Here is a 22,255-nt window from a genome sequence, read left to right on the forward strand (position 1 = left end):
TATTAGATAAGAACAAACCACATAATAGCAGGAAGATTAAAGCCGCACGTTTTGATTTCACAATAATAACAGCAATAGGAAAGATACTCGAAATATACCGATGTGGAACGCAGGCAGCACTCTGTACATGCCCGAGGGCAGCCTTGCCCCCTTTCCCTTCCACCACGGCCTAAGATTAAACAGGCCCTCCCGGTCGCGCCGCAGCCCCGCCTCTGCGGCGTCACAGTCCCGGCAGCAGCAGCAGCAACAACAACCACCGCGAGGACGAGGCGAAGGGCAGCGGCGGCAGCAGGAGCAGCCCCGGGCCGGGCGTCTTGGGCAGCGGGGCGAAGATGGCGCTTCGGCAGGCGCTGGGAAGGGGCGCGCGGCTTGGCCGGGGCCTGCTGTGGCGCTGGCTCGGGGGAGCGCCTCCCCCTCCTGCTCCGCCGAAGCCGGCCGCCCTTCTCGCCCGCCGCCCGCAGCAGCCGCCGCCGGCCCGCCCGGGCTTCCTGCGCGAGGCCGCGGCCCGGCTGGGCCTGACCGGCGGGCCTCCATCGCCGGGTCTGCTGTTGTTCCGGCAAATGGCGCCGCGGGTCCCCCTCGGGCCCCGCCGCCTCGGGCTGGCGTTCGGCCTCGGGCTGGCGCTTCTGGAGCCGGCGCTGGCCGAGCAGAGGCAGGCGAGCGAGGCCTGTAAGGGCATCCAGGTAAGCGGGCTAGACCTCGTTACCATGGCAACGGGGGCGGCGGCCTTCAGCATAGATTTGGGACGTTTCTATTTGTTACTATATTCCCATACCAACCCCGTCCCACACTTCCTTCCATAGAGTTTAAGGTGATTGGTTGGTTGGAAATCGCTTTGGGCAAGATAAAGCGACTAACAAATTTAGTAAACAACAACAACAATAACACAGTAGATTGCATTTATACGCCCCTCTTTTTCTCCAAGGAGCTGAAGGTGCCATACATGGTCCTTCGCGTCTCTTCTTTTAATCCCAAGAACCACCTTGGGGGTGGGGTAGGTTAGGTTGAGAGGCAGTCTCCTCCATTGGAGTTTGCGGCTTGAAAAGGAATTTGAATCCATGCCTCCCAGATCCTCAGTCGGACACTAATCTCAGAGGGTTTTTTTTGGGGGGGGTCCACAATTTATAGTGCTTCTCTGTCGCTTTCTCCACACTGTGCATAATTTTATAAACTTCTATCATATGTCTCCTCTTACTCGCCTTTTCTCCAAGTCAAAAAGTCCCCAAAGCTGCAATATTTCCTCATAGGGGAGAGACTCCATCCTTTTGGTTGCCCTTTTCTGAACCACTTCCAACTCTTACCTTTCTTAAGGTGAGGCAACTAGAACTGTACACAGTATTCCAAATGCAGCTGCATTGTCTCACCTTTCCTTCTGCGGGAGCTGCTTGGAGCTGGCTGAAAAGCACCGTTATTATAAGCATAATATTACGATTTGTATTTTCTCTTTTGTTGTTGTTTTCCCCCATCCAGACAATATTTATCCACAGGAACAAACCTCAGAAAGAGCCCCTGGGCTTATTCCGCCAGCAAGGCTTCAAACTGGAAGAATATTCCATTGGACGATCTATTGGCAAAGGCTGCAGCGCAGCTGTGTATGAAGCAACAACCCCTTTTGCCATGGCTCACAAAGCAAGCTCGGAGCCAAAAGCTGATGATTTTGATCATTGTGATGGTTCAGATGCCCAGACTGGAGGGGGAAAGATCTGCGAAGTTGGTTGTTGGAGAACTGGCTTCCCGCTGGCAATCAAGATGATGTGGAACATTTCGGTGAGGATCCTGTGTTTGGTTTGCTCCTCAGGTGTTGAAGGAAAGTGCATTGAAACCTCGAATTGTTCCTGCGCAGTCCAGTGGAGCAGTAATTGACGTTAATCTAAAACATGTCCTGCAAGAGCCAAATGTCAACCCAACATTCAGCAGTTGCTACTGTGGTGTCAATTATTTCTTCTGAAAGGTGTGATAGGTTTCTGGGGAGAAGAAAAGCATAATGAACAGCTTGTTTGGGAACAAAGCAACAGTTCTGCCTGAGTAATGCAGCTCTTACTGTGATCACAAGCAGCAGCATCAGAAAATGCAGTGTGCGGTAGTGGTGGAAATGGAGTGCTTTCTTCGTTTTCCTGCAGTGTTGGCTTTTAAAGAAATCTTTTAAAACCTTTGAGGAACATCATGCCAAACCACAGTGGCCAATCCTTACTCTGCCTGTGCACTCCTTCTTCCATCCCTTCACCATACTTGTTCAGATTCCCTCCCTTCATTCCGTATTCTTGGCAAAACATACTTTGCTGTGTTGCCCAAACCATGCAAACTAGACAACACAGCAAACCCCGGTTTGACGAGAACCGGGGGATTTTCTGTCTTAAAGCTTTCTACATCAGGGTTCAGTAAATATGACTGTTAGAAGACGTCTGAAGGCAGCCCTGTACAGGGAAGTTTTTAATGTTTGAGGTTTTATCGTGGTGTTAATATTTTGTTGGGAACTGCCCAGAGTGGCTGGGGAAACCCAGTCAGATGGGCAGGGTATAAATAGTAAAATTAAATTAAAATACGTGAGCAAGGGCAGTGGGCATAAGCATTCTAGTTCCAGTCCACCTGATGTCATTTCAGTCGTCGTTCTTCAGTTCCAGAATGACTGAAAGGCTCTTTCCTGTGTCCTCCCTTGTAGTAAATAAGTAGGTATTCCCCATGCACAAGGGATTGTGTGTTTGTGTGAACCTGAGGCTCATTCATGTTGTACCAGAAACCACAGTTTGGCATTACTCCTGGACCAACCCACTGAATGGGGATGGGTCGGCAGATTAAAAGAAAATAAAAACAAATTAGAAACGCAGTATCAGAGATGATGCAGAAACTAACTTCGGTAAAACTCAACAGCTAGGGCACAAGTAGATTGGCACCTGGGTTATCATTTCTTTTCCCTGCCCACAATGTAGTTTAAAAAGTAACCATGTTTGAGAGAAATTCTTGCAGGTGATGGGAACTGGAAATACAGGTGTACTGAATTAAAATCGGCACAATTGTGTGCTGTTCACATCTTATACCACTAATGTGTTCCTGATGAGTTTGGAACTTGTGTGAGTTCTGGGCCTCATTAAAAGCCCTCCTACAATTAATTTGAAAATAAGCCTCCTAACAGCTCCCTTTCCAGCCATTATTTTCTATCCTCTCTTCATTATTGTTATTACTGGGTTTCCTCATAGGGCTGTGTTGAGGAGAGCAGAGATAATACATGTGAATCAAAGCCAAAGATAAATACCATTGTTGCCATTATTGGAACCCCCTTCCTTTTAAAAAGCTGTTTTATGCTTCAAAATATTTACCATATCTTGCTAAGGGATTTTTTTTTTTTTAAAGAAAGGAGGGTGTTTGGGACCTTGCGTATTTTGTAGTCCTATCTCCAGATTTCCCCTTGTCCCTTCTTTTTATGATACACTGCATCAAAATGGGGATGGGTGGGGCAGAAATTGAATTCAGCATTTTTTTATTTAAAAGCCAAATATGCAAACAAATATTTATATCTGTATAAACACATATGAGTGTCAGAATCTTGAGAACAGAGGGAATAGTGAAAATTCATATATTAGTAAAGCAGGAGTCTGGACAGCAGAAGAAATTTACAAAGTCAGAGCTGGAGCACTGAATGGAAAATTAATATTTTATATTGTAAAATAAGGTAAGATTGGACTGATGATAACTTTCTAAATAAAACCAGCATAAACACATCGCTCCCCTAAAACCAATAAATTATTATATATTACTATATTTATATTCTGCTTTTTCTGTGACAGGAACACAAGCTAAGTTACAGATAAAATAGAAACAGCTAAAACATAGAAGAAATCCTGTTATTAAAAAAATATTAATAGAATTAAAACTAGATAAATATATTTAAACATACAGATAATTACCATAATAACATCACAGCACCAGCACTTTCCTTAGAAACAGTCAGTTCCCAAAAGCCTGCTGGTGGAAGGACAACAAGGAAGGAGCCAGTCAAACTTCCTTAGGAAGGGAGTTCCAAAGACTGGAGCAGCCACTGAGAAGGCCTTCTTCCATGTCCCTACCAAGCATGCCTGTGAGGGTGGTGGGACTGACAGACATCCTCCTTTGAAGATCTCAGAGCCCGGTCAGGTTCATATGAGGGAATACAGTATTTCAGAGAGGGGTGCGGGGTGGGGAGAGACTTGTAAAGGTTACTTAGGCTGCAGTGCAGTATATACTTCAATGGGTAGACATGCATATTTCTGGCAAAACAGATTCCAGCCAGTGGCTCAGTAACCAGCAGAGTGATTCTATGCATATCTACTCAGACGCAAGTCTCAGAATTCCGTGAGACTCACTCTCGGGCAAGTTGGTATAAGGTTGCAGTCTTAGCCACTACAATGAGTCTCAGCTTTCTGTTTTAAGGCAGTATTTAGATGAGGCAGCCTTCATTTGAACACAAGGAAAAGGAATCATGTTTGGGCTCTTGCAGGCTGGTTCTTCAAGCGAAGGTATCCTCAATTCCATGTCACAGGAGCTTGTTCCAGCCAGCGGCTCGGCCTTATCTGGAGAATTTGGTGCAATCACTCCTCCCAGGTATAATTTGTTAATATCCCTACATTTGATGATGTAGGAGAGGGAGCTGGGGCTGATGGGAGTTGTAATCCTACACATCTCAAGGGCACCAGTTTGGGGAAGGCTGTTTTAAGTACATGCAACTTAATTAAGATTGTAAGCTGCTCAGGGTGCAGACCTATTCTTTTAACATGCACAGCAATAATGAACAGCAATAACAGTTCTACTATCCCTATCCTTGACTCATTGTGCCCTTCTGTTGCTTTCCTCATTGTCGGTTTTATTTTGTAAGCTCCTAGCGGCCAGGGACCTGTCTAGGTTGCCTTGGAAAATTTGAAAGGCAGCACAAATTGTTATGGTACCTTAGAAATAGCAACAACAAAGTTGTGTGACACCTTAAAACTAACAAATGTATTATGGCACAAGCTTTTGTGAACTAGAGTCTACTTGTTATTCTTAGTTGCAGGTATATGAATACGTGGTTGGGGATGGAATTGTAAGTTCAGAGGGAATTGAGGTGCAAAAAAAAGCAGACAGTGACAATTCATTTAGATCTCAGAATGCATGCAAAATAAGCACAGCTTTAGTCTTGGAGTCTGAATTGAGACAATAGTTTCCTGTCACAGTATAGTTGATAATTAACTCAACATTACCAAGTTGATTTCTTTATCACCTCTCACTGATATTGTAAAGCTGTCACTGTGCTTATTTTGAATAATTCTAGCTCTGAGTTGGCACCCTCTTGCTTCCAGCATTTCTTTTTCCTCTGAGCTTATTGCTTACAATTCCCTCTGTGTTCCTGCAACTGTTAATGGATCTAAAAAAGCAGATTCAAGTCCACAAAAGCTTATATGCCATAATTTTAGTGTTTAAGATGCCACAGACTCTTAATCTTCATTGCAGCAAAAACAATAACATGACTATCCTTGTGGAAATAATAGCAGTTGTTATGCAACAGTTAAAACATATTGTTTGTAGTTATAAATGGCACCTTTTTGCTGCCCAGGAGCAAAGTTCCAAACCTCTGGTCAGGCAGCCCATGGGGTTGTTTTTCCAGTATATGGTTGAAACTAGTCAAAGCCACAAGGATGTCAAACCAAGATCAAGGCACAGCCCCCAATAGCTCAGCCATGCTTTGGCTATTATAGGACAATTGCTACATTTTTATAGAGAATGGAGCAATCTGACAAAAAAATATACCTGGCCATGGAAGAGCTGGGCTGAATGCAGCCTCTACCCTGGCCCAGAAAACATAATGGCCTACTTTGCTGGGTTGTGAGAAAACACACCACAAAGAGACTGCAAATTCATTTTGTTAATTAAATCTGCAATAGCAATGATAAGTTGTTGTAAGTGGTAACAAACTGTCTTGAAATAGGCAACTTGTCTTCGGGAAGAAGAGGCTGAAACCTCATCCAAATATAGTCCAGGTGCTTCGAGCATTCACATCACATGTCCCACTGCTTCCCGGTGCAACGGTGGACTATCCAGATGTTCTGCCCTCCACACTGAATCCCTCTGGAATAGGGCACAGCCGCACACTCTTCCTAGTGATGAAAAAGTAAGTTGGGAGAAAGCAAGGTGGTCCATGGATTGTATGGCTGCAAAGTGCACCTGGCTTCTAACCTTCATGGTTTGTGACAAAAGTTGATCTTCTGCTCCCAACAACAGTGATTGAGTGGCAAATGTGGTTTCTGAGCTCTCATCATCCCTGAGCATTGACCATGCTAGCTGGGGCAAGTGTGAGTTGGAGTCCAACAACATCTGTTGGGCCACAGGATGGGGAAGGCTGGTATAGTTAAAAGATTAGTTAAGATGCAAGACTGGAAGATGAAAGGTAAGGAAGAGAATCCGCTTTCACTATCACCCCAATACACTGGAGCTTTCTACAGTTAATGCCTTCATCATTTTTAACCCACAAGAACTAGAAACTTGATTTAAAAAAAAAATGAGGAAAGCTAGAATTAGCTCCGCATCATGTCCAGGTCCATCAAGGATGAGGCTATGGTGCGGTTTGGAGGAAGCTGGCCAGACAGTGAGCTGAAGCTGAAGCTGGGAGATGGGTCAAGAAGCAGAAAGCAAGGATAGCCAGAAACAGGTCCTAGGAAAGAGACAGTGTGGTGGTGCAGGGTGCTAAGTGCTCCAAGCCATAATTTTCAGGAGTCATTTCAACAGTTTCTCTCCCTCCCTCCCTCCCTCCCTCCCTCTGTGTGTGTGTGAGAGAGAGAGAGAGAGAGAGAGAGAGAGAGAATATTTGGGAAGAAAACAGCCCACACCTTTTAGCTAGTGAAAGTTGACTTAATTTTCTGGTGATGTGGTGCATTTATTTCAAATACTCCATAGCAAAGGCACCTTCCCGTGCTTTTTCAAGCTTTCTGCTGCTGTTGATGAGCACCATCATGCCAGGGCCATCTCCCATTCCATGGTGACATTGTGAGTGAAAGTAGGCCCAGGAATTACTCAGGTCCTGCTTGCAGGCTTCCCATGGATGCCTGGACTAGATGGGTCTTTGGCCTGATCCAACAGGGCTCCTCATGTTGCCCTATACCACCAAAGCAAGCAAGCAAGGAGTTGGATGGGAGATGTCTGTGCTATCTAGGACTTCAAGAAACAAGCTCATTCCCACATGAAAATGATATTTACTTCACTGCACCGCCAAGGATGAAGAGAAAGCAATGTTCCCATTTTCAGCCAGATTTAGGTGTTGCTTCTGGGACCCCACTAATGAGCTGCCACTTCCTTGCTTGCTCCATCCAGCTACCCATGCACGCTGCGCCAGTATCTCTGCGAGAGGAGCCCAGCTGCCCACCAGGGCACCATGATGATCCTGCAGCTACTGGAAGGGGTGGACCATCTTGTTCGACACGGAGTGGCTCACAGGGATTTGAAGTCTGACAACATCCTTGTTGAGTTTGATGCCGGTACGTAGTGCAGCTGCAAAACCTGTGTGTGTATCTGGTCAGGGAGAAGTGATGAGCAGGATCATTGTGCTTGGAATGGAGAAAACAGACAGAGATTTTCAAAATGCTAGAGCAGTGGTAGTAAAGCCTGGCATCAAGCTGCTCAACATCACATATCACTAACAAAAAGCGCTTCGGATGGGGGAAACCCAGCTTCGAATCGCTGCTGGGGCACACATCTAGGCTACCTCACAGGGTTGGGGTGATGATTAAATCATGCAGAGAACTTGGTTGGAATGTCAGTATATAAATGTCATAAGCAATAATAGCAGGTGCCCTCTTAGAAGGGACACTCCCCATTATATGTCACACAGGATGTTCCAACTAGTCTCCGTGCTGCTGTGTTGCCCGGCTTAGAAGATGTATCTTTCTTGCACTTAGGTTATAGGCAACCCAGGAAGCTGCCTTTGGCTGAGTCAGACCATGTTTTGGGTCCATTGGGTCGAGCCAGTATTGACTGGCAGTGGCTCTGTCGGGTCTCAGGCCAAGAGAGGTCTGTAAATGGAGATGCCAAAGATTGAACTACAGACCTTTGACATGCGAAGCAAGTGCTTTGCCAGTCAGCGATGGCTGCTCCAAATGAGCCTAGGAAGCTGACTTAGAACGAGTCTTTCCCTTGCTCCATCTAGCTCTATAATGGCTGCATTGGCTGCCAGCAGCTCTTCAGCATTTCCGACTGGGGTCTCTCCCCAGAGATGCTGGGGATTGAACCTAGGACTTTCATGTATGTTTGCAAAGCAGATGCTCTACAACTGAGCTAATACTTCAGTAAAAAATGGGGGAAATGGAGTGGGGGAGAGCCCATTCTCTGTCCACTGAGGATCTTAAGCTGCCTCAGGCAGAAATGCACTAGGCTAGAGGAACGGATTCTTGCAGTCTCAAAACTAAATGTAGGCAAAGTGGTAACAGGAACACCCAAAATGGCCTGACCAGATTGGCTGCCCTCCAGCCCCGCAGTTGCAAATTGGTCGATGGGTTTTCTCCCAACTCCCTGATTTTGGACATCTGTGGTTCGCCTGGCTGCACAGCAGCAATTTCTGAAGTCCCAAAGTACAAATAGGCTAATAACTCAGTGCCATTAAGCAGTAGGTAATCCCAGGGCAAATTCACGCTCTGCTAGAGCCCAGAGCGCTTTTGGCCCACTGTCAGTTTCTGGCGTTGGATATGTTAATTACTCTCAGCCTGACTGAGACTCAAGTGGGCAGGAGACAAGTAAGGCCAAGCGGAGCAGAGTAATTAACGTCCGCAGTGGAAGCACATGCTCTGTTCCCTCTGAAAAACACTTTGTAGCACGACGATGAGGCAGAAACTGCAGGGGAAAGATTTGGTCTTGAACGAAGGACGCAGCTAAAGGTGGCACCAGAAATCCGTGCTTGTGCATCTCCTGAAGTTTTAAAAATGGTTGATGCAGAGAGTGTGCTTACTTGGTGAAGGGTGGTGGTGAATTAGATTGGGAGCATAGCACTGTTTGGTGGGGGTAAACTCTCCGCACCTCAACCTTTTCCATTATTTTCAGTTTCTGAAAATACATATTGTCAGAGGCGCTGATGCGGCTACTCTAGAGTAACGACTCCTCGCAGCATAGTCCTTTTAGACTTTTATTAAGTGCTGATTATTTACAGTGCTCAGAGCGATCTATATACATGCTTTCGGTCAGGTGTCAGTACCTCCGAATGGAGTTTGGCGCGTTTTCTTCCAGCAAAGAAGCTTGGGGAGACCCAGCCTCTTCCCCCGACGTTTTTTGCGCAATTCCGGAGTCGGGGGGATTGGCCTTCCACCCGGGCTCCCCACTTCCTGTCCCACCTGGGTCAGAGAAATAATTCCAGATCCAGATCCTCCCCACCCCACATGGGCCACATTTGGCAGGCGGATTGATGGGGTTGCCCACCTGTCAATAATCTGATGTCACAATGATGTCAGGTGGCTCATATTTGCATAGCGTTGTGCCCAGAAACCCCAATCAGCTGCCAGCATTTGCAAAGCACTGTGTTTGTAGTGCTGCTGATCAAACAAGCCATGTCTTAACCTGCTTCACACGTGGTGTCATATATACCCCCTGAAGGGACCTTCCAGGGGGTGTTACAACCCTAGCGACTTGCTTCTGCTGTCCATTCTGAGTGCTAAGGTGGGCTGCTGTGTGTCTGTTCAGAATGTAACTCTGTTCCCTCGCCGTCATTTGCAGCTGGGTGTCCAGGGCTGGTCATCTCAGATTTTGGCTGCTGTTTGGCCGACAAAACAATTGGCTTGAAACTCCCTTTTACCAGCTGGTATGTGGATCGTGGGGGCAACGGCTGCCTCATGGCACCAGAGGTAATTCATTCTCTCTCTCTCTCTCTCTCTCTCTCTCTCCCTCCCCCCCCCTCTCTCTCCCCCCCCCCTTGGTATAATAGGGTTTACCTATTATAATGTAACTTTAATGTAATGTATTATGTAACTTTACCCATTATGTCTTAGTCGCTACCTTCCACACATTCCACACCTGCGGTTTATTTATTTTGGTTTTATTTTGCGTCTGTATTTGTTTGACAGTGATCTATAATTGTATATGGGCTACATATATAGCCACCCGATCCCATTTGATAACCCTATCCTTTAAAGAATCTTGTATAACCTTTCTTTTTTTAAAATTAATTTGTATTTTTTAAAAAGAACTCCAAATTAGATGTGACTTTGCACTACATGTGCACATTTTAAAAATGCAGTTAGCTTCTGGGTTAGGCCGATAATTAATGCGATCAAAGCGGGCATTGAGAAGCAATGTTATACCCTTCTGCCCCTGCTGTGCCAAAAGTGGCATTTTACCAAAAAGTATATGCCAGCTTCAAAGGAGGGATTTTCTTCAGGACTGTAGTCTGGGAGAGGAAACCTCTCCTCCATGCCTCTCCTGATCCCATTAATTATCAGCCACTCCTCCAAACAACAGCAAGCAATTTGCATTTAAAGAAACCTGCTTGGAGGCATTCAAAGTTTTGGCTGGCCTTGTCTGAAGGCTTGTTTTCTGTATCTGTTTCCTGACAGGTGGTCACTGCTACCCCTGGCCCGGGGGTTGTGATAGACTACAGCAAAGCAGATACATGGGCAGTTGGGGCAATGGCATATGAGATCCTTGGTGCCCATAACCCCTTCTACAGCAAAGGGGGAGCCGCTCTGGAAAGCAGGAGCTATCAAGATGAAGACCTGCCACCCTTGCCAGAAACTGTACCCCTGGAAGTGAGGAAGCTGGTTGGATTGCTGCTTCGGAGGGATCCGGCCAAGGTGAGAGTTGCTCTCTTCTTTTCACAATGGCTTCCATGCCTCCCCCCATCTTGCTTAGCAATGGCCATACAAGCCCAGAAGCCAGTAACCTGCAAAAGACCCTCTGACCAAGACAAGAGAGCAGGAGAGTACAGTCTAGACAAATGGCTGTCATTGGGCCAGGTGTGGCTGATACAATAATAGAGGATATGGCGCTCCCATGAATCTTTGTCAGGAAGAATGGGGGTAGCTGGCATGCTCTTAATAAGTAAATACATATACAGTATGCACCAATTTCATGAAAAAATATCAAAGTGGTGTATGACAATAAGGGGGGGGGGGAATAAATAAATATATAACCCCCCCTCTCTCACACACACACCAGAATCACAGATCACCATCTAAGAGTAGAAAAGATGTAGAAAAGGCAGCATAAAGGGTTTTCAGCAAATGTCCAAAAGTTAACATTGAGAACACCCACTGAGTCTCTTGGAAGAACATTGTACAAGACTGGGCCCAGGACACCGAAGGCTTGATTTAGAATTGGTATCAAATGAGTGCAAAGCTGACTATACAAACCTTTCCCAGATCAGAAGATTGCACACTTTTAAATTTTATTTTAAACAACTGGAAACTTAGGAAGCTGCCTTAGGCCAGGTCAGACTGTTTGTTTAGTTAGCCCAGCATGGCCTGTGTTCACACATCCGGATAAGCCAGGATTTGCTGGTTTACCAGGGTTGATTGGGCGCAAACGGCATGCACTAGCACCTTGCCTGTGTTTGAGTGCTTTCTACAATTCTCCCCCTTCCCCAGAGAATGTACCTCATTCCAATGGGGAAGTTTGCAAACAGAAACCAGAGAAAGGCACACCAGAGGTGCTTGCCTGAATCAGGTTGGTAAGGCAAACTCTGCCGTGCCTTTGACTTTCCCAACCTCCTTTCCTATTTCAGAGGCTCTCTGCACGCGTTGCAGCCAACGTCCTCCACCTGAGTCTCTGGGGTGGTGATACTCTCAGCCTGGAGGACCTGAGACCCGCCAAGATGGTTGGCTGGCTTCTTCACCAATCACTCGCCACCTTACTGACAGACCGCTTTGGAGATGGGAGCAAAGTCGAAACAACACTGAAGAGGTGCTTTTTGGCAAACCTGGAGTATGAAGATCTCTTTGAGGCAGCTGCCTTGCTCCACTCTTGGAGGAGCATAGTGTTGTGATGGGCTCAGATCTGCTCACAGCCGTTGTTGCCGTTTCCTCTGATGTTCCACTAAAAGCATTTAAACTGGCTAAGCTACTGCTTCCTTGCAGGGAAAAAAATACTGTAGGTAAGAAGCACTTTTGAGGGATTGGAGTGTTCTCATTGCAAAGGTAGTCTGCTGAAAAACAAACAAACCCTAAACAAACCTGATGTGGTCATTGCATTTGGCCAGCAAAAAAAGAACAGCTGTATATTTTGTTAATGTAGAGCTGAAGGGAAGCACACACCCTGCCTAAGAGCCACTGGTGGCATAGATTTGGGGTTTGAGTATATATGTTGGTGTATATTATACTCTATTGTAAATCACCTTGAGATTGAAAGGTAGGATGTAATCTTCTAAATAATGGGCGGCTCACCTGTGCCCCCCCCCCCCCGAGGATGTTGGAGGCTGCAACATTTGGCCAGTGGTCAGGGGGTGTTGGGAGCTGCAGTCCAGCAACAGCTGGAGGCCCAGAGATGCTTAATCCTTGTTATAGATAAGTGGGGATGGGGAGTCTCTGTGAAGGACAAGAATGTTTTAGGGAAGCAAAGTGAAAGGAGGGCTTTGAATCAGGAGGAGAAAGCACCTTCCATTTGGACTGGAGTACTTCCATATTTTTTTTTGCTAATTTGGGTAGGAGCAGTGAAGGGTCATTTGCATTTAAGACATCCAAAAATTCTGAGTGTGATTCTTTTCTTTATATTAAAAAAGAGAAGCATCACACTACTTTGATGATCCGGCTGGCAACAAAAAATTCAGTCCTTGCTTTGCCATCCCAATCACTTGCCTATCAAGGATTCCACATGTTTGCCTGCATGGAATTCCTGATCATTCATAGCGACCAGGCCAAGCAGTTTAAAGGATGCTTTAGTGGCACAGGACTTCTATATATTTATATATCAATACTAGAAAGGAAGTTGATGGAATCCCAAACCACTCCATGCAGTTGATTTCTAGAAAGCAACTATCACAGTGATCTGCCAGATATACTTTCGGAGACTATTTTAAGACTTAAAAACTGGGGGGCTGGTTCACATGACATCTGCAACTATAAAACAATTCCCATGAATTGTGCAAACCCCAACTGGAGGGTGCAAGAGTCCCTGGATTATTCCCTCTTCATATGATGAACAAGAGGAGAGGTAAAAGGGCTGGGTTGGGGGAGAGAAGTGTCTACCTAAGCTTTGGCATCACAGTAGGCTAACTGAGCCACCTCTCATTTGGCAAAATGAATAAATGTTGATGTTCAACTGAATGACTTTGGGGTGTTAACAGTTAGCCTGTGTTGAGCATTCTTAATTACTTTAGTTGGACTTGGTAGCTGTTGAGGTGTTTGTTGCTAGTTGGGAGAGTGAATTAGGTTACCTTTTGGTGAAATAAAGTGTGTGTTTCTTAAACACTAAAAGAGTATTTGGACATTCTGTTTTTTGTTCTGCACCATTGTAGCACTAAAGGAGGGAAGATTCCAGGGAGTATGTGACAGGCATCCCCATTCTGAACAGCCGTCCTGAAAGAATGAGGGTCTCAAAAAGTTTGGATGGATTCTTTCAGATACTAATTGCACACCTGTGTACTTTCCACAACAAAGCTGCATAAGCATATATTTTAATCCTTTGTAGCAATACTCAGCCTTCCAAGAATCTCAGCTTTTGTTTTAAAACAAGTCAAGTCCTTAAGGCCATTTCTTACTTAGACACGCAGACATTCCTTTGTCTACTTGATTAAAAGGTGCAAGAGAGCCCTCTCTTCTCTCTCTCTCCTTCCCTACTGAAACCTGTTAAGGTTTTAAGGGTCAAAACCCAGAACAGTGCCTGGCAACAGAATGCTTAAAAGGGCAGGAGCAGGAGATTGGGGGTTCTGTGCCAATGTCTTCTGCCTCCCATCATTCCCATCACCTGCTGTCTGACCCTTTTGCATGTTGTCCACTGCCAGTTTGAAGAGTGAATCCCTCTTAACAAGGGACGTTTCAGCATCAAGTGAAGGTTAGAAAGCTGCAGGTAGGATGGGGACCAATGGGTGTGATTGCCCTATGTGGACCACTTTGTTTGCCTCCCTTAAAAATAGGTTTCTGATCTATGGCCAGACAGCTTCTTTCTAAAGAACAAGGAATTTATTTATTTTTTTGAGTGGGAGGGAATTGGCTAGAAAGAAATAAAAGATCAGTAGAAGCTGGCATAATGCCCCCACTTTAAGGAAAGGTGGTTGTGTTGCTGAACTTAAACAGCTCTTAAGCAACTAAGGCTTTCTGGTGGAAATAAGTCATCAACTCTAAAACACACATACTGGGCATGGTAAAAACCACCGTCTCTCCTCTCCACCCTGGAAAAAAACTTTTGAAATCCCAGCTGGAAATGAGACAGTGCCACCTAGTGAGAAAAAACGTCTCACTGGCTGCAGAGGCTTCTCAGGCTTCTGTGTCTCATTTGTGCCCTTTGAACCCATCAAGGGAGGAGGCAGAGAGGCAGGCCCACTGGCTGTGCATGTTATGGGGGGGAGTATCTCTCCTGGAAACCTTTAAAGCTACCAGCTGTATCCTGTCTTGGTGGGTTCAGCATGGAGATCTTCTGTTCCTTGGGGCGCAAAGCCCTATTGCAGGGGAAGGCGTGTCAAAACAGCCTCACCGTTGGCAAGCAGGTGTCCTGCAGAACATTCCCGACAGGCACATGTCGCTCTCAGCAGCTCAGCAGCAACAGCAGGGCTAACCCAGGCCGGCCTGGCTCCCTGCCCAGAACTCCCCGCGGTTCCTTCTTTGAAAGTTTCTACACCGAGAGTTTTCTCCCTCGTCGCCTTCTCTCCGATGCCCGCTCCAATGTGCCGCCCAGTGCGGAGTTCGTGGCCAGACCCGTGGGGATCTGCTCCATGTTCAAGCTGCCCATCCGGAATTCAGCAGAGGGTCTGGACGTGGCTTTTGTGGGGGTCCCTCTTGACACGGGGACCTCCAACCGTCCTGGGGCCAGGTGAGTGGGTTTGCTTTGGGAAGGGAAGGGATTGAATACTGTGTCACAAACTAGGGTGGAGGGCGGCCACACAGCAGTGCTGTTAGGGTAGGACTTTGGAGGGTAGTCACCCAGGGTTCCCCAAATCTGCAGAATGAGCAGGAGGGTCCCCCAAAGTAGCAGAACATTCACACATTTTGACACATGCGCATGACCATCGAAAGGGGCGAGGTTTCATAAGACCCATTAAAAACCAGAAATTACCTAACTGCGTCAACAATCAAAGTTCAAAAGTCCAGGCCTGACTAAGAGTCTTAGCACTGAAATGAAACAACCCTGGGCCTGTTTCTCCAAAATTCTCCTTGGAGTTTGAACAACCTGGCCTCCGTGCTTTGGAAACAAAAGTGATGTGATGCATTGGGAAATCTACTGTTATGTGTGGGTTTTTCTGAAAACATGAAGACGTTTGTACAGAGACTACACATACAGCAATGTGTGTGTGCACATGCAAAAGAAGGTGTTGGTATTGTGTTAGGTGGCTTGTGATGGGCCTCAAAAGTGAAATCGGGACTCATCTGTTAAAAGATGAGGTATTTTGAGCAGACCAAACCCCACCCTTCAATATCAAATTCTGATCCTCAACCCTATTTGAAACTTGAAATGGAATCAAATTGGCTTTCTTCTAATTTTCTTAGTGTTTTCCTAATGTAAAATCAAAATTACAACAAATCAACAACAAAACGAAGTTATAAAGCATAACATAGGAGCAGTACAGAGGTTGTATTTTCCAAATAAATACAGAGCAGATAATGTAGAAAAATAAAAGCAGCAAAACACATTGTGAAAGCCAAATTATCCAGTTTGGTGGGGGAAGAGAATTTTGTTTATATAGATTGGACACATAAATAAAATCTCACCAAACAGCACAGAAATGGTCCGGTTCTTCCTTATCCTTGGAAACGTGTAATTTGTGAGCTATTAGCTCTGCAGTTGCCAGAGTCAGTCCACATGCTTTTGTGCTACAATTAATCCTGTAGTGTCTTCCATTTCTGGGCCAAGTTAAGTTCTCACTGCAAGCAGGAAGAAGTTCCTTAGTTTGGAAAATCCTGTTTGACATCCTGCAAGTTCAAAGGGGCAAGTTGCATGAATTGGCTCTCAACGGCAAGGACCACCTCCTGAAGTGGAGCTGTTTCAGCTGCAAAGGCCTTTGGTAGACCTTCTGCCAGCCTCAGACCATGGGGAAGTCATATATTCAACATTTCTCTGCAGCTGTGACAAATGAGGAACATTTTACACAGAGAAACAATGGTTAGCTCAGTTGGTTAGCGTGTGGTGCTGAAAACGCCAAGGTTGCATGTTCGAACTCAGGGAGGCTGAGCACTACAAACACAGAGATTGCTTTTTTCCACCTCAGGTTTGGTCCTCGCCACATCCGGGCCGAATCTTCAATGGTGAGATTGTTCAATCCAAGCACTGGGGCAGATCCATACCATTCTCTTGTGGCAGCCGACATTGGAGATGTGAATGTCAACCTGTATAACCTGAAGGACAGCTGCCGACAAATCCGAGAGGCCTTTCAAAAGATAGTGGCATGGAGCTGCGTGCCCCTCACACTGGGTAAGGATGTTGCCAAGCAGCCTGGGGCTGCAATAGCGCTGATCGCAAAGAAGCGGCTAAATCGGGGGTGCTGTGGTGCCCCTTGGCAATCTTCTGGTCGGTAGTATTCCAGAAATCTAATCACCATGTGTTGATGTGGCAAGGAGTTCCAAAGATCCCAAAGCAAAAAAGAGGTCAGAACCCCCCCCCCCAAAAGTAGCACCTGCCGCCTGAGCCAGCTGTCTCATTCTGCCTAAAGAACTAGATCTTATCCTGGCGACACCAAGGACAGAGCTTCCCAAACACATGCAATCTTAATATATGTACTGGCTAGCCAGTGGTTAAAATAACATTAGAGGATGTATAGAGAGAAGAGGGAGGAGGCGCAATCTCACCATCAACCATATGATCTGTCCTTGCAGGTGGAGACCACACGATCACATACCCCATCTTGCAAGCCGTGGCAGAAAAGTGAGTCTAAATTGAGAAACTGCACCAACAGTGTCAGGCAGCTTCTGCCAACCCTGTGGGCAGAGGGTAGGGAGGGGCATAGGGTGTGCATGTACAAACTAGCCTCCTGTACAAAAAGCGTGATTTGCATCTGTTGCTCCGCCTGCCTTTGTCTCTGGCCCCGCCCATCACCAGCATGCAGCCCTTGGCAGATGGGCATGTGGCCCTCAGGGTAGAAAAAAGCTTTCCTGCCATCTCTGTAGTGGTCAAGTCATGCCATCTTGCTCCCTTAGCATCTCTCCTTCCTTCTGCAGGCACGGCCCTGTGGGGCTGGTACATGTAGACGCCCACACGGACACCGGAGACCAAGCGTTGGGGGAGAAGATCTACCATGGGACACCGTTCCGGCGCTGTGTGGACGAGGGGCTCCTGGACTGCAAACGGGTCGTTCAGATTGGAATCAGAGGCTCCTCCTACACTCAGGACCCTTACAAGTATTGCCGAGACCAGGTAAGATGGCAGGAGCGAGCCAGCAGTAGATCACAGCGAACAAGTTTTGAATTAGCTCTTCATTAGCAAAACAGGATCTGCAAAGGCCTAATGAGCACTGAAGCTCATCTCCAGTAGGTCTGGCCCCCATGAAGCAGTTGCCAAGACTAAAGGTCCCTGCCTCCCCCCAGCAGTCTATGTCTCCTCCTCTCCAGGGTTTTCCTCAAGCAATTGGAGACTGTGCCTGCATGCTCTCCTCTGCCCTTTTCATGCCTCTTCTGGTCCTGGGAGACCAGCAAGGAGGGGAGCTTGCTGTGGCCAGTAAGAGAGATGCCTGTGGCTCTTCACAAGCCTGACCCATCTCTGCTTCTTGGCGTCCCTCCTCTCCTGCTTCAGTTTCTGCCTCTGATTCTGGACTTCTCTCTGCCATAGACTCTTCCTGCTCACTGAGTCCTGTTATCTCTTCAACTTCCAACACCTCCTCTTCCCTGTCATCTTCCTCTTCTCCCTCTGACCACTCATTGTCGTCCCACAATCAGTCCCCAGGCTCTGAACCTTCTTCTCTTGGGGGTCCCCCAGCTGGTTCCTCCCACCATTCCTCTTCGTCCAACCAATCCATCACATCAGACCATGTCAAACTTCTAATATTATGCCTGCCCAATACTATTCATATGTAGTGTCACTCATTCGTTATTATGCACCTAAAAATAAATCACAAATATACACTGCTTATTTATATCCCACCTTTCCTCCAAAGAGCTTCAGGTCCTCACAGTCTTTCAGCTCCCTCCTCACAACAACCTTGCAAGGTAGGTAAAGCTGAGAGAGAGAGAGACTGGCTCAAGGTCACCCAGTGAGCTTCATGGCCGAGTAGTGGTTTGAACCTTTTGTCTCCCAGGTCTTAATCCAACACACTAACCCTTACCACACATTGGTTCACTGTATGAAATACAGTAAAAAAGAAAACCAGGCCTGCATACTCTGTGCATGCTGAAATATTTAAAAATATGCACCCAGGCTACCCATATTCTGTACCCAGGAAGCCCGATTCTGCAACTTGGATCAATTGTGGGAGAACATGCGCATTTACTATCCTGTTTCCCTGATATTACTAGTCACTAGACAATACAACCCCACCTTCAGGCACGGAGAATCTCACTTGGATTCTCCCTTCTGGCTCTCTAAAGTTTACCAGGCATTGCTCACACACTTTTAAGCCTATCTCGATGAGGACTAGAAACTTGATCGCTCTAGTGTTTTAAGGAAGCTGGTTTATTCTGTATCAGTTCTCTCCCTTTTCTGCATCTACACAGCCTTGTTTACAGTCTTGAAAGGACAAGAAAATCAGGGGAGGCACCTTCCTCTGTTTCTTTTCATAGGAGAACACTTGTCAGGTGTTGGCTGTGGGGCCAGAGAGAAGATCTATACCTGCACAGCTGCAAAACTAGATACCTTGTCGGTATGATGGCACTCTTTAGGCCTGGGATTCTCCATTTCAAAGCAATTGTCTGTGTTTTAACAGGGTTTCCGGGTGGTGCTAGCAGAAGACTGTTGGATGAAGTCACTAGTCCCTTTGATGGCAGAGGTGAGAAAGCAGATGGGAGACAAGCCCATTTATATCAGCTTTGACATCGATGGAATAGACCCTGCGTATGCCCCTGGCACTGGGACACCCGAGATTGCTGGCCTGACTCCTTCACAGGTAAAAGAAATGTTCAGAAATGCAAGCAGTGCAGGTCTAAGCAAGACGTTTGCTGCATTGCTTTGGTTGATAAGGGTTGAGCTGGGTCTGAAACAAAAGTGGGGACCCTGCGGCCCTCCAGATGTTGCTGGGCTGACAATTCCCATCATCCCTGATCATTGGCTATGCTGCTTGGAGCTTAGTCCAGCAACACAGGAGGGCCTTAGTAACTGCAGACTTTGCTTTGCCTTCTTTTGACTCAGAGGTCACCAGTTGCATCAGTCTGTTCAGTTGCGGGAGTTTGTGCCTATTTTTCAATCTGGTTGGATCCCTGGTATGCAAAGACCTCCTTCTGTAAAAGGGGCGAGGAATCTTCTCCAGAAAAAAGGGCCACATTCCCTCCTGGATAATCTTTTAGAGGCCATGTGCTGGTGGCAGACGGCACCAGAGTCAGAAAGGGATGAAGCAAACAACAAATATAAATCTTACCTTTGTAGGCAAGCAAGAGGCATTATCAAGATTCAGGGGCATGCCGCAGCCTGGTAAAACATTCCTGGAGTGTGCAAAACAGGGGCAGAGGGGCAAAGCTTGGCTAGAGGGGGTGTAGCATAGACTGAAGAGACTCCCGAGGGCCGGAGAGATGAGCTTGAAGGGCCGCATTCAGCTCCTGGGCCAGACTACAAAATGCATTTTCCCTCCACTCATTTAAGTCATTTAATTCTAGAGCTTCTCCCTGTCCTTGACCCACTTGCCTTCTCTTGATTTTCAAACAGGCTCTGGAGATTATTCGTGGCTGCCAAGGTCTGAATATCGTTGGGGGTGACCTTGTTGAAGTGGCACCGATGTATGATGCTTCCGGTAAGTGGTGTATCTTGACATCTGATGCTTTAGCAACAACCTTAATGGGGGCTCTTGATTCCCCTCATATTGGCCGCAAGAGCAATGTCTGAACTCTGTGAAGTCTCTCTCACAGCACATCCAAGAAAGTAAGACACTACAAGCCCCATTTTATGGACTGGAGAACTGAGGCTTAAATGGGGGAAACACCACAGTGGCTCGCTTCTCTGGCTACCCTGAAGGGTAGTCAGTCAGCTGATTGCTCTCTCCATATCAGCCAAGGGTTGAGAGAGGGAACAAATTCCTCAATTTGGCTATCTGCTCCTTTTGCTTACACAGGTAACACAGCACTCCTGGGAGCAAATCTGCTCTTTGAAATGCTGTGCGCCCTCCCGCGAGTCAAGAGGACATAAACCGTTCCAGGGAAGCTTCCGATTCACGCTAAAGATGCCCGTAATGCACAAGGACCTCCCCACGGACCTGCACAGAATCAGGACTTGGCGTTTTGAACTTTGCTGGATCTGTGCAACTCTCTGCCAGTTACCAGAACCCTTTCCTGACATCTACAGCAATAACCAGGACAGCTGAAAATGTGCAGGGTTGACATAATGGGAGACTGCTCACCAGCAAACGCAAGTTCTGGGAATCTTTGGTTTTGTGGGGAAATTAAGTTGCTAATCCTCATTGCTGCTGAAAGAAAAACAAAAAAACTGAAGCACAGGACACAGCCACCCAATACCTAAGAGCACATGGCAATGTCAGCTAAGTCCCAGCCTTTAATTAAGAGCGTAGTAGTTTGCATAAAAGGCACGTGCAAATAAATGAATGTACAAATTATAAAGAGCGCTGGTTGAGAACATATCCCTGGGAGCCTCAGAGCCAAGATGGGATAGCCAATGGGGTGCCCTCTGTATGTTTTTACACTGCAGCTCCCAACATCCTTGATGGGAGATGGGAGTCCAACCACATCGCAAGGTCACCATGCTTCTCCTGCTCTGCTACATCAAAACAGAGGTCCATGTAATCCACATAGTCCTCTCTCCTTTGGCGGCCGTCCACACACCTTCAGAGTCCACAAGCAGGGCGTGAAGGCAACTGCCTCCTCTGTTCTTTGTCCCAAAGTTAACTGGTATTTGCAGGTATACTGCCTCTGAACTTGGAGGCTCTATTTAGACCTCTCCATCGTAATCTCCTGTTAAAGCCATCTGAGCGGCCACCACATCTTGTGTCTGTGAGTTCCACAAATTCAGTTCTACATTGTGTGAAGGGCAGGGGCACTGAGCTCAATCCAACAAAATGGAAATTTAACAGTGTGAGATTTGGCTCCGAATTGCACTGCACCGCCACCATCAATTTATCGTTAAGAGTCACTTGAAAGCACCAAACCGTATTCTGAACACACATTAAAATAGTTTTATTTCAATTGCAGATTCTGTAAGAGTCTTAAAGCAAAACCAAAATAAAATTAGGGCCTGTTCACAAATACAAAAAGAAAAAGACAATTTGCCCAATAAATTATTTATTCCCCACCCACCCAACCCAAGAGTATCAAAAGTGCAAAATGTTCAGCTTTCTTTTCAAACCAATCCCTCCACCTGGGCTGGATTATTCGTATCAGTTCCTGACAAACATTTCTACAGAACACAGAAGACATAATGGCTGCCACAGGGAGACTGGGGTGGGGGGAACCAAACACATTGAACGTCAAAGGAAAAGTCGACAACGCACAGGAGGATCGGACAATATGCTATCTTTTCCCTGCTAAAGGCATTAAGCTCCAGGTTCTAGGAAGTTTGAATAAGAAAGGGCTTGTATGGTCGCGTCTGTGCATCGTGGAGAGTCCTAAACCATGGTTTACGGTGCACCAGCAAATCATACCCTTCCCACTTCTGCCTTGGAGGAACTGCGACCCTTGACTTAGCGTTACATCCAAGCCATGGATTGTGGCTTGCTTGGCTCCATCAAACCACAAGTAGGGCAAGAACAGACCTCGGCTGCGAATTGTGATCTGCCTTCCCCTGCTACAAGTTGGGAGGGGCAAAATGGGCGCAGTTTTGCTCGTGTGCCGTCAAGACACGGTTTGCGGCTCACCGTCACGTTTGAGGCAGTGGAAGCATTCTTCTCCTGAAAGCTCTGAGAGAAGGCTGTCAATTCTATAGCGATTTCTGTTAATGGAATCAATGGGTTAAATTTAGTTAGCAGAAGGTACCTGGGTCTTTTGGCAAAGGAGAGGCCTGGGCTTAGCATTACGGGTGGTGAAGTTCTCTGCGTGGTCCTCAAAGCTGA

At 46.6% G+C, this 22,255-nt stretch overlaps 2 protein-coding genes across 2 annotated transcripts; both read left to right on the forward strand.

Moving 5' to 3' along the window:
• Positions 1 to 213: 213 nt before the first annotated feature.
• On the forward strand, positions 214 to 13,385 carry PINK1 (PTEN induced kinase 1). Its single transcript, XM_035117441.2, has 8 exons — positions 214 to 683; positions 1,471 to 1,767; positions 4,472 to 4,575; positions 5,933 to 6,115; positions 7,312 to 7,475; positions 9,697 to 9,824; positions 10,533 to 10,769; positions 11,699 to 13,385. Exons 1-8 carry the CDS (start codon positions 333 to 335, stop codon positions 11,957 to 11,959), a joined length of 1,725 nt encoding a protein of 574 aa, XP_034973332.2. The 5' UTR covers positions 214 to 332; the 3' UTR covers positions 11,960 to 13,385.
• Positions 13,386 to 13,493: 108 nt separating this feature from the next.
• AGMAT (agmatinase) lies at positions 13,494 to 20,810 on the forward strand. Its single transcript, XM_035117442.2, has 7 exons — positions 13,494 to 14,937; positions 16,331 to 16,533; positions 16,935 to 16,983; positions 17,277 to 17,472; positions 18,974 to 19,153; positions 19,906 to 19,990; positions 20,309 to 20,810. The coding sequence occupies exons 1-7, from the start codon at positions 14,534 to 14,536 to the stop codon at positions 20,380 to 20,382; spliced, it is 1,191 nt and encodes a 396-aa protein (XP_034973333.2). The 5' UTR covers positions 13,494 to 14,533; the 3' UTR covers positions 20,383 to 20,810.
• Positions 20,811 to 22,255: the final 1,445 nt, after the last annotated feature.

Source organism: Zootoca vivipara, chromosome 6 (assembly GCF_963506605.1).
Source record: "Zootoca vivipara chromosome 6, rZooViv1.1, whole genome shotgun sequence".
NCBI classification, from domain to species: Eukaryota; Metazoa; Chordata; class Lepidosauria; order Squamata; family Lacertidae; genus Zootoca; species Zootoca vivipara.